General features: G+C 45.5%; 1 protein-coding gene and 1 pseudogene across 2 annotated transcripts in view; one reads left to right on the top strand and one right to left on the bottom strand.

The window, feature by feature from the left end:
• Positions 1-12,500, bottom strand: part of LOC310800169 (dynein axonemal heavy chain 5-like) — a gene marked incomplete at both ends in the record, with an annotated part of 678,223 nt that overhangs the window by 96,853 nt on the left and 568,870 nt on the right. The window contains 3 exons of the mRNA XM_083662754.1: positions 3,212-3,391; positions 11,344-11,547; positions 12,053-12,229. Coding sequence (XP_083518880.1) covers positions 3,212-3,391; positions 11,344-11,547; positions 12,053-12,229 — 561 coding nt within the window. The remainder of the gene's footprint in view (positions 1-3,211; positions 3,392-11,343; positions 11,548-12,052; positions 12,230-12,500) is intronic.
• LOC310800243 (gamma-aminobutyric acid receptor-associated protein pseudogene) lies at positions 9,155-9,529 on the top strand (annotated as a pseudogene). Its single transcript has one exon. The product of its transcript is annotated as a gamma-aminobutyric acid receptor-associated protein pseudogene (transcript).

A 12,500-nucleotide genomic window follows, 5' to 3' on the forward strand; every position in this document is an offset into this window, starting at 1 on the left:
GTGTGTGTGTGTGTGTGTGTGTGTGCGCGCGTGCGTGTGTGTGTGTGTGTGTGTGTGTGTACGCCTGGCAGTGTCTCATTAATGAAGGATCTCCACACCTAGACCTACAACCTTTTCTGTGTATGGAATTAGTAATTTACTGGAAAAAGAAAATCAATTCTTGTAGAAACACTGAAGCACAAAATTGCAATTGATTAGTCCGGCTTTAACGTAAAGGTGAAAAATAATCAGTCACTTAGATGTAAACGCCGCAACAAGATTAAACTACTGTTTGTCTTCTCACGTTGTTGCAGTCCGTCAGAAAACATTCATCTCTTCTCAAATTCGAATGTACTGTAGTGTCCTGCATATAATGTATAAAATGGTGTGACTATAGATTTCCCGTGTACATAAGTGCAGTACATAACAGTGACCAAGGTATTAGACGTAGATTTATTTATTACTGAAATCTAAGGCCATGTTCAGACTAGGAGGCCAAATCTGATTTGTGAACTTTAGTGACCTATTAATGACTTTATCCAGATTGGCTTTATGAGTCTGGATGCTCCAAGTCTGATTTGTGTCACTTGTCCCAAACCACATATGGAGGTAGTTTCCAATCTGCTTTCGACTGATGTGACTTCAGTGCGGACGCGCAGATCCACCAAATCTGATTTGAACGTCACTCGCGACTCGTCATCAAATGCTTCTGCGCAGGAAAACCACGTCACCAACGTACGTATTTACTGACGCCCACGTCGTTACCATAGCAACCCATGCAGATAGGCTGTTTAGGTGTGGACACACAGATCCGACTTGAGAATCAGATGTGTGGCAGTGCGGACACACTCACCAAATCAGATTTGGGAAACCAATCAAGATAATGATGATTAATGACTTTATCAGCAAATCGGATTTGCCCGTAATGTGAACATGGCCTATGTGTGCCTTGGGGGCTTGACTTGAGCTGCATCCAAAATGGTCTATTTATGATCAGTGGATAACAGCGTAATTCTCTCTCCGTTTCGGTCTTTCTGTCTGAATTTTTCTCGTGTATTTCTATTACCTAGCAAAGTTGGTGCTGCCAAAATGTGGGGATATATGAATACATCTATAATTTCTCCAGCCTTCGGCTTTTCTAGACAGAAAAACAACATCTCTCCTCCACCTCGAGTGTTCCTTACTCATCGATGTGGGAGATGGTTGAGTATTGGGGGTCATGGACTTTGTCCAGAAGTAGCACAGTAGCTGCTCCTCCATCTAAATCTGCAGGAATAAAACTTTCATAAAATAAATATTGGTTTTTAGTGTCTATTCTTAGTGTCACATTCTGTCCACATTGTTTTCCAGAGGCCTTTCCGCTGCACCGAGGAACATTTGTAGGAGGAAAAACTGACGCACGCACACGCACACACCAAGGTTATAATAGTTTTGGATTTTTTCATTCGTTTTTATTTTTATTAGTTTTGACTTTTTGTTTTCAATTTCAGTTTAGTTTTCATTAGTTTTTAAGGTGGGTTTGATCGTTTAGTTTAGTTTTTATTTTTTGAAAATGCTTACCGTAGTTTTAGTTTAGTTTTTATTAGTTTCAGTGTTAGTTTGAGTCTTTTTTGCCCCTTTCCTCTTTTTGTTGTAATATGGGGTGTTTGTCAGCGGTGAGATTCAAAAGGGTCATAAAATATGATAGATCTAGGAAAATAGATTTCATCTCCACTCAAAATACTAGGCGTATTATGTATGAAATACTGTAAACTGACAAAGACTGAAACTAAGGACATTTTCTCTTCAATTTTATTTTATTTCAGTTAGTTTTGTAAACACACAATACCGTTTCAGTTAGTTATCGTTTTTTTGTAAAGCTTAGTTTTTATTTTTATTTCAGTTTATTTCATGTTTTTTCAATTCTAGTTTTTGTTTTTTCGTTAGTTTTCGTCAACTATAATAACCTTCACACACACACACACACACACACACACACACACACACACACACACACACACACACACACACACACACACACACAGTGCTGGAACTTCTACTTCAACTTGTGTACCATAAATTCCGGACTATAAGGCGCACCGGAGTATAAGCCGCAGCAGCAAAATTGCCTGTTTGTTACATATATAAGCCTCACCGGACTATAAGCCGCAGGTGTTTTAACGTTTTTTTTTTGTTTTTTTAATTGTGTTTTAATGTTTAATTACCATATGTAAGGGTTCGTGCACAGAGGGGATTGTCGGGAAAGAGATGGCTGTTTGAGGAAGCTCCCATTTATTAACATTTCAACAAAACAACATAACACAACACCACCTGTGTTTTTTTTTACAGTGCACACAGTGTCCGCGGTGTGGTGAAAAGAGGGCAAGAGAGGAAATTAAAACAGAAGTGGATCTATAGTTAGAAAGAGTGCTAAAGAAGAGAGAATTCCGTTTTTTATTTTTTTATTTTAGTTACTCACAGTACTATTGACCAGTCCAACTCAAAAGATATTCGGCAGTTTCACTTTGAGCTCTTGTTCCGCCGCTGTCCATCAATGGTTATGACGAGTCTCGCTGGGTACAGTACGCCAAAGCGATATCCATTGCATATCTGCACGTTTTCAAACTTGTTTTCAAGCTGCTCAAAACCTCTGAGCGATGTCGGACTTAATCGATAGTGTTTCACGGAGTAAAAGTTAAGCCCAAGCCATGTATCTCCAGCCTCCAGCAGGTGAGTCATTTCCTCATTCATGGCGGTGATTGCTTCGTCTCTTTTCTTTCTGCTTACTGGTTTTCAGTCTTGTGCTTCTTCCAGCAGACATTCGCCCCACTCTTTAAAGTTATTCAGTTGGTTCTGGTCACCTTATTCATTTTAGATCAGATCGCTAAAACATATTGTTTGGTCTGGTGTAGCAGCTGTCTAGCTGAGCGCCATGTTCACCGTGATGCCGGTTGATTTCCGCCAAATGATGATCAAGTCAAGTCAAGTCAAATTTTATTTATATAGCACCTTTCATACACAAAGGCAATTCAAGGTGCTTTACAAAAAAAGAATCGAAAAAACAAGCAGCAAAGCAATGCACATAAAATGTGCAGATGAAGCTGTGTAACCTGTAAAATCCATCGATTTTGGAGGTCACCGAGTGGCCGTTTGCTGAAAAAATCCATAGATAAGCCGCACCGTTATATAAGCCGCAGGGGCCAAAAAACGGGGAAAAAGCCGCGGCTTATAGTCCGGAATTTACGGTACTTACCTTTAAGGGCAGGACCTCCTTGTTGATGGAGAAGAAGGAGGCCATGGCCTTGGTCCAGGAGGCCAGGCCGGCCACGTTGCCACACACCCGCTTGGCCGTCTCGATGTTGTAGTCGGGCATTTGGAAGTAGGGCTGCAGCAGCTCCACCACCTCCTCGTTAATGGTGTCTTTGGGGAATTGCTGTGCAAGCGAGAGAGAGCGGGGGAGAGAGACCACCAAAAGAGATGGGAGGGGAGAGAGAGAGAGGAGGAAGGAATTGAATAAAAGGAACATTAAGTTATTTTAAGCAATAGAGCATACTGTATATAACCATACAATCTATACAAAAGAAAACGCAGAATACAGATCTATATAAAAAAAGGAAAAAAGCGTGAATTCACAATAGCTGCGACCATGACGTCCGTATTCACACAGACAAACCCCACTGCAAATGTCCAAAATGCAGGGTGGCAGGGGAAGAACCCGCCCTACTCAGCCTCTTATTGGCTTACTACTGATATTTTACCATAAAAGGTCCTTACACATCAAGAGCGATGCGAATATACAGCACGAAATTGCGATGCGAGTTTTGACCCACCTGTCAATCACAGCCACAGATGTGTACACATCGGAAGCGAATTTCTGAAAAATCGACCGTGGTTCGAAAAAATAAACACCGCAATAACGCTCGGCGAAACTTCGCCGTTGGTATGCACGGTTGCATTGACTGATATAGGTTCGGAAAATATTATTGACGTGAGAATTAATCGCACGAAAAAAACGCTCCCGATGGACCTTAACTTTAACCAAACATCACTCCTCATGCCTAAACCCAACTCACTCATGACTACCGTAAATTCCGGACTATAAGCCGCGGCTTTTTTCCCGTTTTTTGGCCCCTGCGGCTTATATAACGGTGCGTCTTATCTATGGATTTTTTCAGAAAAAAAAAAAAAAATACAAATAAAATCTCTCTTTTTTAGCACTCTTTCTAACTATAAATCCGCTTCTGTTTTAATTTCCTCTCTTGCCCTCTTTTCACCACACCGCGGACACTGTGTGCACTGTAAAAATAAACAACGGTGGTGTTGTGTTATGTTGTTTTGTTGAAATGTTACGGTAATACGGTAAATGGGAGCTTCCTCAAACAGCCATCTCTTTCCCGACAATCCCCTCTGTGCGTGACCACTTACATATGGTAATTACGGTAAGCAAACGGCCACTCGGCCATCAACTCCCTCCCCCGACTACCAGGAGAAAATCACAAACTTCGGCGAATTCACACAAAGGAAGATCAAGGAATATTCCATCGAACCGGAGCAGATCATAAATATGGATGAAGTGCCTTTGACGTTCGACCTGCCACTCACTCGGACTGTTAACAAGAAGCGCCCTGGAGGATTCTTTCACCAAAAAAAAGCTTTGCTCGTTCTCGACAGCATGAGAACGAGCAGTAGAAGCAACACTCTCACTTACCATGGGGAAGGTACGCAGAAATTCACACGACGCAGCTTTCAAGTTCAAAGCAGTCAATCTCGCATTAAAAGAGGGAAACAGAGCAGCCGCGCGTAACCTGGGCATCGATGAGTCAATGGTGAGGCGTTGGACGGTGCAGCAGGAGGAACTGTCTCAGCACGGAATATTATAGGAGTGTGAAAACATCCACAATCACCAACGGGTTCCAAAACGCTGGACTGCTGCGGGATGAAGAGGATGACGCCGCCACAGCTGGCGCTGAGGGCCGTCAGAGGCTTCAGAGGCTGTTCGATGCCGACAGTGACGAAGAGGAGTTCGTTGGTTTTGAGTGACAATGAAGGAGAGAGGAGAGTGGTTGACGAAGCCACCCTGAACCTGTTCGTTTCCGACACTGAAGATGAGGACTTTGGTGGTTTCAGTACGCAGGAAGAAGAGGAAGACGAGGATTAGTGACTTGACTTCTCTGGTTACAGGTTTGCTGCACATATAGCCTATTGTTGTGTGATTTTGTCTGGGGATTAGTGACCTGACTTTTGTTTTGTTTTGTTGAAATGTTAATAAATGGGAGCTTCCCCAAACAGCCATCGCTTTCCCGACATTCCTCTCTGTGCACGAACCCTTTCATATGGTAATTAAACATCAAAACACCCGCGGCTTATAGACCGGTGCGGCTTATAGAAGAAAAAAATAGTCAATTTTGGTCCCGCGGCTTATAGACCGGTGCGTCTTATAGTCCGGAATTTACGGTACTACTGCTACTACTAGTAATAATACAAATAATAATAAATTGCATTTATATAGCGATTTACTCAAAAAGCTTCACATATCACACACACACACGCCAAAATTCAGCCTCCTAGAGCAAAAACTGTGGCAGCCAAAAGGGTGGGGAACTTTTTGTGGAGCGACCGACAGAGCGACATATAGAGCTGCAGGTCACAGCCAGAGCCAGATATATATATAGAAGAGTCGCGACATCTCCGTTCACTCCCAATGGACCAGTGTTTTGAGTCATGCATTTTGGTCCTCCACTGACGCCACACTCTCTACTAGATTGCTCTGGTCACAGCTAACAAGGACAGAAAATAGAGAGGAGTGAAAATGATACAGACACAGAAGATGGGGGAGCAGGTCGACAAAACTGCAGAGGAAATGATACGGCGAGAAGACTGATGATGAGAGGGGTGGGAGAGAGGGAGGGGGGTGGAGGAGAGAGGGAGGGGTGGAGGGAGAGAGGGGTGGGGGTGAGAGAGGGAGAGGTGGAGGGAGAGAGGGAGGGGTGGAGGGAGAGAGAGAGGGGTGGAGGGAGAGGTGGATGAGAGAGAGAGGGGTGGAGGGAGGGAGGGGTGGAGGGAGAGAGAGAGGGGTGGAGGGAGAGAGGGAGGGGTGGAGGGAGAGAGCGAGCGGTGGAGGGAGAGAGGGGGAGGTGGAGGGAGGGAGAGGTGGAGCAGAGAGGGAGGGGTGGAGGGAGAGAGGGGTGGGGGCGAGAGAGGGAGAGGTGGAGGGAGAGAGGGAGAGGTGGAGGGAGAGGGAGAGGTGGAGGGAGAGAGGGAGAGGTGGAGGGAGAGAGGGAGGGGCGGAGGGAGAGATGGAGAGGTGGAGGGAGAGAGGGAGGGGTGGAGGAAGAGAGGGAGAGGTGGAGGGAGAGAGGGAGAGGTGGAGGAGAGAGGGAGGGGTGGAGGGAGAGAGGGGTGGGGTGGATGGAGAGAGGGAGAGGTGGAGGAGAGAGGGAGGGGTGGAGGGAGAGAGAGAGGGGTGGTGGGAGAGAGGGAGGGGTGGAGGGAGAGAGAGAGGGGTGGTGGGAGAGAGGGAGGGGTGGAGGGAGAGAGGGGTGGGGTGGATGGAGAGAGGGAGAGGTGGAGGAGAGAGGGAGGGGTGGGGGTGAGAGAGGGAGGGGTGGAGGGAGAGAGGGAGAGGTGGAGGAGAGAGGGAGAGGTGGATGGAGAGAGGGAGGGGTGGAGGGAGAGAGGGGTGGGGTGGATGGAGAGAGGGAGAGGTGGAGGAGAGAGGGAGGGGTGGAGGGAGAGAGGGAGGGGTGGAGGGAGAGAGAGAGGGGTGGGGGTGAGAGAGGGAGAGGGACGGGGAGCCGTGAAGAGGAAGACGGAACAAAGAAAGAACAGGAGAGATGCACAGAGGTGAGGGATGGAGAAATGTAAGAGGAGACGAGATAATTTGAGAGTGGAAGCGAAAGATGAAAGAGGTGGTGGTGTATAAGTGGTGTTGGATGACAGAGAGAGGTGTAGAGCTGCTGGGAGAGAGAGAGAGAGAGAGAGAGAGAGAGAGAGATGACAGAGAGAGGTGTAGAGCTGCTGGGAGAGAGAGATAGAGAGAGAGAGAGAGAGAGAGAGAGAGAGAGAGAGAGAGAGAGAGAGAGGCAGCATGGTGGGATGATATAAAGATGAGGAAGAGGTGTGCAGAGTGGAGTTTTGATCTTCAGAGTGCGTTTGAACAGCTCGTGTCAAAAAGCAGTGTTACTAACGAGTCGGTGGACTGTCACGATATTTTTCAATTAGTTTGATCCAAATTGGAAGTAATTGATGCGGCAGAAACATGATTTATGGATTGTGTCAGATTTCCAAAATATTCTGCCTACTTTTTTTGGGGCTCATTATGTTAAGATATTTTTAATACACTGTCACACATTCATTATGCAGGGAAGCAGCAATGACGTAGTTGTATGCTTACTGTGACAAATCCTTATATTCTTATTGTTAGAGAAAATCTGATCAGACTCACACACAATATTGATATTCTATGAAAACCTACATGCGCACGCACTGTATCACAGCCACAGTGTATTGTATGCCAAAGAGCTTACATTGATAAGAATTGAAGCATAATAGTTTTTTCCACAACTGTGATGTCACTCAGGCAGTTGTGATGTCATCGGTGACGTCACTTGAGCAACTGTAGTATGGGCCGATGGTGCAGAGCTGGGTGGGCGGTGTCTGTCTGTCTGTCAGTCACAATTTTGGGAGCCCACGGAGCGGCCGATTTCCACAACTGTAGTTATGGCGCATCGTCTCCAGACTCCCCACCCTAGCATATTTGTGCTTGTTAATGGACATGTTTCTCTAAAAACAAACCGGGTGTAAGGTACGCACATCCAAAACAAAACACAGAGTCTAAGGGGCCCTTTACACGAGGACAGTTTCTGGAAGAAACGACACAATAGCGTTTCCTTCACACCTTCTCCCTGTTTACATGAGCGCTGTTGAATTTTTAAAACGCCGTAATGTACATGCCAGGTCGCTAGGTGGCAGTGTGACGGTCAACGGGGCGTTGCTCGTCACTCCACGGACATGACGGCATGACGTCATTTCGTAATCGTCTTTCTGGGTTTTAGACACGGAAGTAGATTACAGCTACCGTAGTAATTTTTAGACTTGCCAAAAAGCTGTTTTCAAGCTAAAGTTGTAATATTCTTCAGGTGAGAACGTTACATAGATGTGACCAGTTTATCAGAATAAGCCTATTTGGAAATCTTTAACGAGCAGCGAGGATCAGGAGCGCTGGCTGTGCTGACACTGTCTACTGTGTAGGCTGCAGTGAGAAAACACTGTCGATGTGCTTGCCTAACGTTAAATGCCGACCGGGTACAGCCATCGGCTCCTCGCAGCAGCAGTAACGCTCGTTATGAACATGTAACTTAAGTCGGCCGCAGTGTAGCTTAATTCTGAATGTTGCCAAGCGTGTGTTGCGTGTGCAGGCACGTCAGAGTTTCTGGGAAGACTATCGTTTCTAACCGATTACATGGAGCGCTCAGCGGGAAGCGTCACCAACAATTCCACTCTAGAAGGTGGTTTCAAAATGTGTCGTTTCCTAAGCGCGAATTCGCCGTCGCCGTCTTAAAGGGAGGCACTAACGATACAATAATTCCCCGTTTCCATAGGAAACCGTCCTCGTGTAAAGTGCCCCTAAAAGGTATGATATAAATCACTGATGATGTCACAGTCAGTGATGAGGTCATAAACAACTAGATGTACAGTTCCAGATGGCTCAAGCTGGTGGTGGCCAGGTCACTACCATAAAGATGTCACTGATGAGATGTCAACAGTAGTTGTGCAATTGTGATGTCATCAATGATGTCAGACAGACAAAAACAGAACCATACAAGAGAGCAATAAAAAAGAGGAAATTAATGAAAAATACAATATTTCAATTTAAATGTTACAAAAAAATCAATAATAAGGACAGACATAATGACCTCATATAGTGTATGTCCATTGACTTCAGGGTTTTCGTCAAATAATGGTTGTCTAATATTCTAAAAACCTGTTGCTTTTTTGTTTACAAGAGCAACATCATCACTTATGAAATCATTCGACTGATTACATCACAATTGCTCGAGTGACATCACCGATGACATCTCGAGTCAGTGACATCATCGGCGGTGTCATAACTCCTTTCCTGCAGAGGCTATAAGTAGGACCGGTGCAACTCAAAGATCTCGACATCACCCGATTCTTATCCATGAGTGATTTAGCAATGAAGTTCCAGTACAAAGAGGAACATCTCTTTGAGAAAAGACGGTCCAAAGGCGAGAAGATAAGGAAGAAGGATCCGGACAGGGTACCGGTAATCGTGGAGAAAGCCCCCAAAGCCAGGATACGAGATCTGGACAAGAAGAAATACCTCGTCCCCTCTGACCTGACAGTGGGCCAGTTCTACTACATCATCCGGAAGAGAATCCACCTGCGAGCTGAGGATGCTCTCTTCTTCTATGTGAACGACGTGATGCCACCCACCTCGACCACCATGGGACTGTTGTACCAGGAGCACCACGAAGAGGACTTCTTCCTCTACATCTCCTACAGTGATGAGAGCGTGTATGGTGGGGACATCCAAAGGGAAATAAAATAATTCGTGTTTGGTCGAACATGTCTCTGTTGTTACAATACTAATTGGCGATGTGTAGTATACAGTTGGAAAGCCTGTGTATTTATTTCTCTGTTAAATGGTGGCCCCGTTTGTAAGGAACACGCATTTGTGGGATGAACAGCACAGCTGAGTATGTGGGTTGTGCGCCCATGGTAAAATGTGCCAAACTCTTCTCTGGCACTACTGAACAGTGTATTCTCCTGTTGGTATTGATTCTTGTTTGGTGTCGTTTGGTAGATTGGACGATTGAACTCTATCAGTAACAAGGAAGAAACAAGACAAACAGTGGTCATTAGTGTCCTCATAGAGAGAGAGTGGCATCAGCGGAGGACCAAAATGCGAGACTCATTAGCCAATGAACAGCCAGGAATGGGTCTCGCGCTACTTTTGCATGCTAAAATAAAGCTGATAATGTACAATTTGATTCAAGGGGGGAAAAAACCCTTTCAGAGTACAACACAAACTGTCTATTTTGCTGCAACTCGACAGTGCTGCTTTAATCCAGGACCTTACTTCCTGGAACTCTTGAGAGTAAAAAACTGGTCCATTGGAGTGAATGGAGATGTCGGGACTCTTCTATCTACACGGCTCCAGTGGTCATGAATGTGTGACTGTGATCAGGTCTTCTGCAGCATACATCACTTACTTCAATCTTAATCACATATCTATTGCTCAGAGTCCTCTCTGAACTTCCCTACAGCTGTGCAACAGTCTCTGACACAGGGGACAACTGTCGCAAAAAAAAAACTTATTCTGAAGGAATGGAGGTCCCCCTCTTCACCTTTTCAGTTGTGGTTGACAGACATGATCTCTGTTATACGGACGGGGAGACTCAGTTTATTAAGGACCAACTCACTTAAAAAAGATTTTTAACGATCTAGGACCCGTTTCTGGCCTAGTTTGACGAGGTTAGGGGCGACGGGTGACTCGCCCGGCTGATTTCTCATGGACAACCTTCCGTGGGATCCCACGCATAACATCTCTTACAAGCACATAAGCACCATATGCGGCTGTTAGCACCACGTTGTAATATTAAATGTCCATAATATATGTATGTTTTTTTCTTTTCTTTTCCTGTGTCTGAGCCTGTTCGTTCTTTTCTTCATGTATTGTTCTAAGAACATTTTTAAAGCAGCTACGAGCAAGATTTTCGATTGTTATTAAACAGTATAATTACAATATTGATGCATCACATCTTACCTATAATAGTAGCTGATACCAAAGCCGTGTGAATCGGAGATTGCTCTCTTGATGATTATAGTCTGTGTCTGTCTACTAACGTCGCGTCACCAGGCTCTCTCTGTCTATCTGTCTACCGGCGGGCCGGATAAACCCGGAAGTGAAACGAAACGGTTTACGGCAGCTGCCTGCCTTCAACCGTTTCGCTCTGCCTAGCAACAGACCATAAACACGGAGAACGCCATGCAGGGGCTTGCTACTCTCGCCAACATCTCTCGTTATATTCTAATATATATTCTCATTCTTTTTTTGGAAGTCATTTTGTTATTTTGTGGTTATGGCCGAAGTGGCTGCCGCAAACCGTTTCATTTCACTTCCTGATCTGCCCCGCGGCCGCAGACAGACTAATCGTCAAGACAACACTGGCCGATTCACTCGGGGTTCAAGCGAGACTACTCGGCGTTGGTCTCGTCTACTATTAGAGGTAAGATGTGATGCATCGATATTAAATTTAGACTGTTTAATAACAATCGAAAATCTTGCTCGTAGCTGCTTTAAAATATTGGAAAAAAATCATATATTTATATCTATTTCAAATTCCATCTTGGCGATTGTACCTGCAGACTGCCCAGGAAGTTTCCGGTCATCATGAGTTTGAGCGACTCCTGCCAGGAGGGGGCGTTGCAGCTCTTCTCTGGGTCTGCCTTCACAGTGTTCACCCGCCTCTGGAACAGCAGCAGCACACAGTCCATGATGCGCATGATGAGGTGGGGAGGGCGGCCCAGCGTGCGCACCGTGGCTATGTCTGACGGCTTGATGGTCTGGCTCAGCAGAGGGAGGAGAGAGAGACACAGGGACAAACATCAGAGTTGTACTGTCGGGGGGGAAAAGCAATAAAATGGGAAATTGGATTTGTTCCAAACCAATCCAAATAACACTTTTCTTTCATCTTTCTAGATTCGTATTTCAGTATCTTATTCAGTGATTAATTCCCAGTCAAACAAATATCAACAAGCCATTTACAGCCTCACATCTCTCTCTCTCTCCCTCCATCTAGGCTATCTTTTCTCTCTCCCTCTTTCTCTCTCTCACTCTAGTCACTCTCAGTGAGTTTTATGGGCATGACCACACCTCCACAACGCTTTTGGGCATAAACACGCCTATATACGGAGATGTGCGCCGAGATGACGTGAAGCGCAGCGGGCCGACAACACGCCCACAATTAGGGCTTTGCGCGGGCGCTATTCCAGCGCAACACGGGCGCTAACGCAAAATGACCGCCGTTGGGAAGATAGGGCCCCATAAACCTGTTCCTCAGTCCCGTACCTGCAGTGCAGCCTCTGCCTCCTGAAGAGCGGGCCGAGCAGCTTCCAGCTTCTCCTCGGCGATGGCCTTGTCAGCAGAGATGCTGTCCACGATGGCCTGGGCCTTGTCCTTCACCTTCTGCACCTCCACCTTCACTCGCTCTGCCGCCTGAGCTTTCACTGTCACCTCCTTCAGCACCTGCAGGGAGGAACACACACAGGAGCATTCAAGATTCAAGATTTTTATTGTCACTCCGTAGTACAAGTATCACGTGTGAAATTCTTGTGCTGTAGACTCCGTTACAACATAGTGCAAAATAACAGGGCATATAGGTGCAGTGAAACGAGAAACAACAAGCAATAACAGTAAACTTTTTCCTTTTCTTTTCTAGCATAGACACCTTAAAACATAATTAGACATTCTGTTTGCACAGGTGCAAATAACATAACAAATAACAAATAGCAAATAA

The sequence above is a fragment of the Poromitra crassiceps genome (genome assembly GCF_964638095.1).
Source record: "Poromitra crassiceps genome assembly, chromosome: 29".
NCBI classification, from domain to species: Eukaryota; Metazoa; Chordata; class Actinopteri; order Beryciformes; family Melamphaidae; genus Poromitra; species Poromitra crassiceps.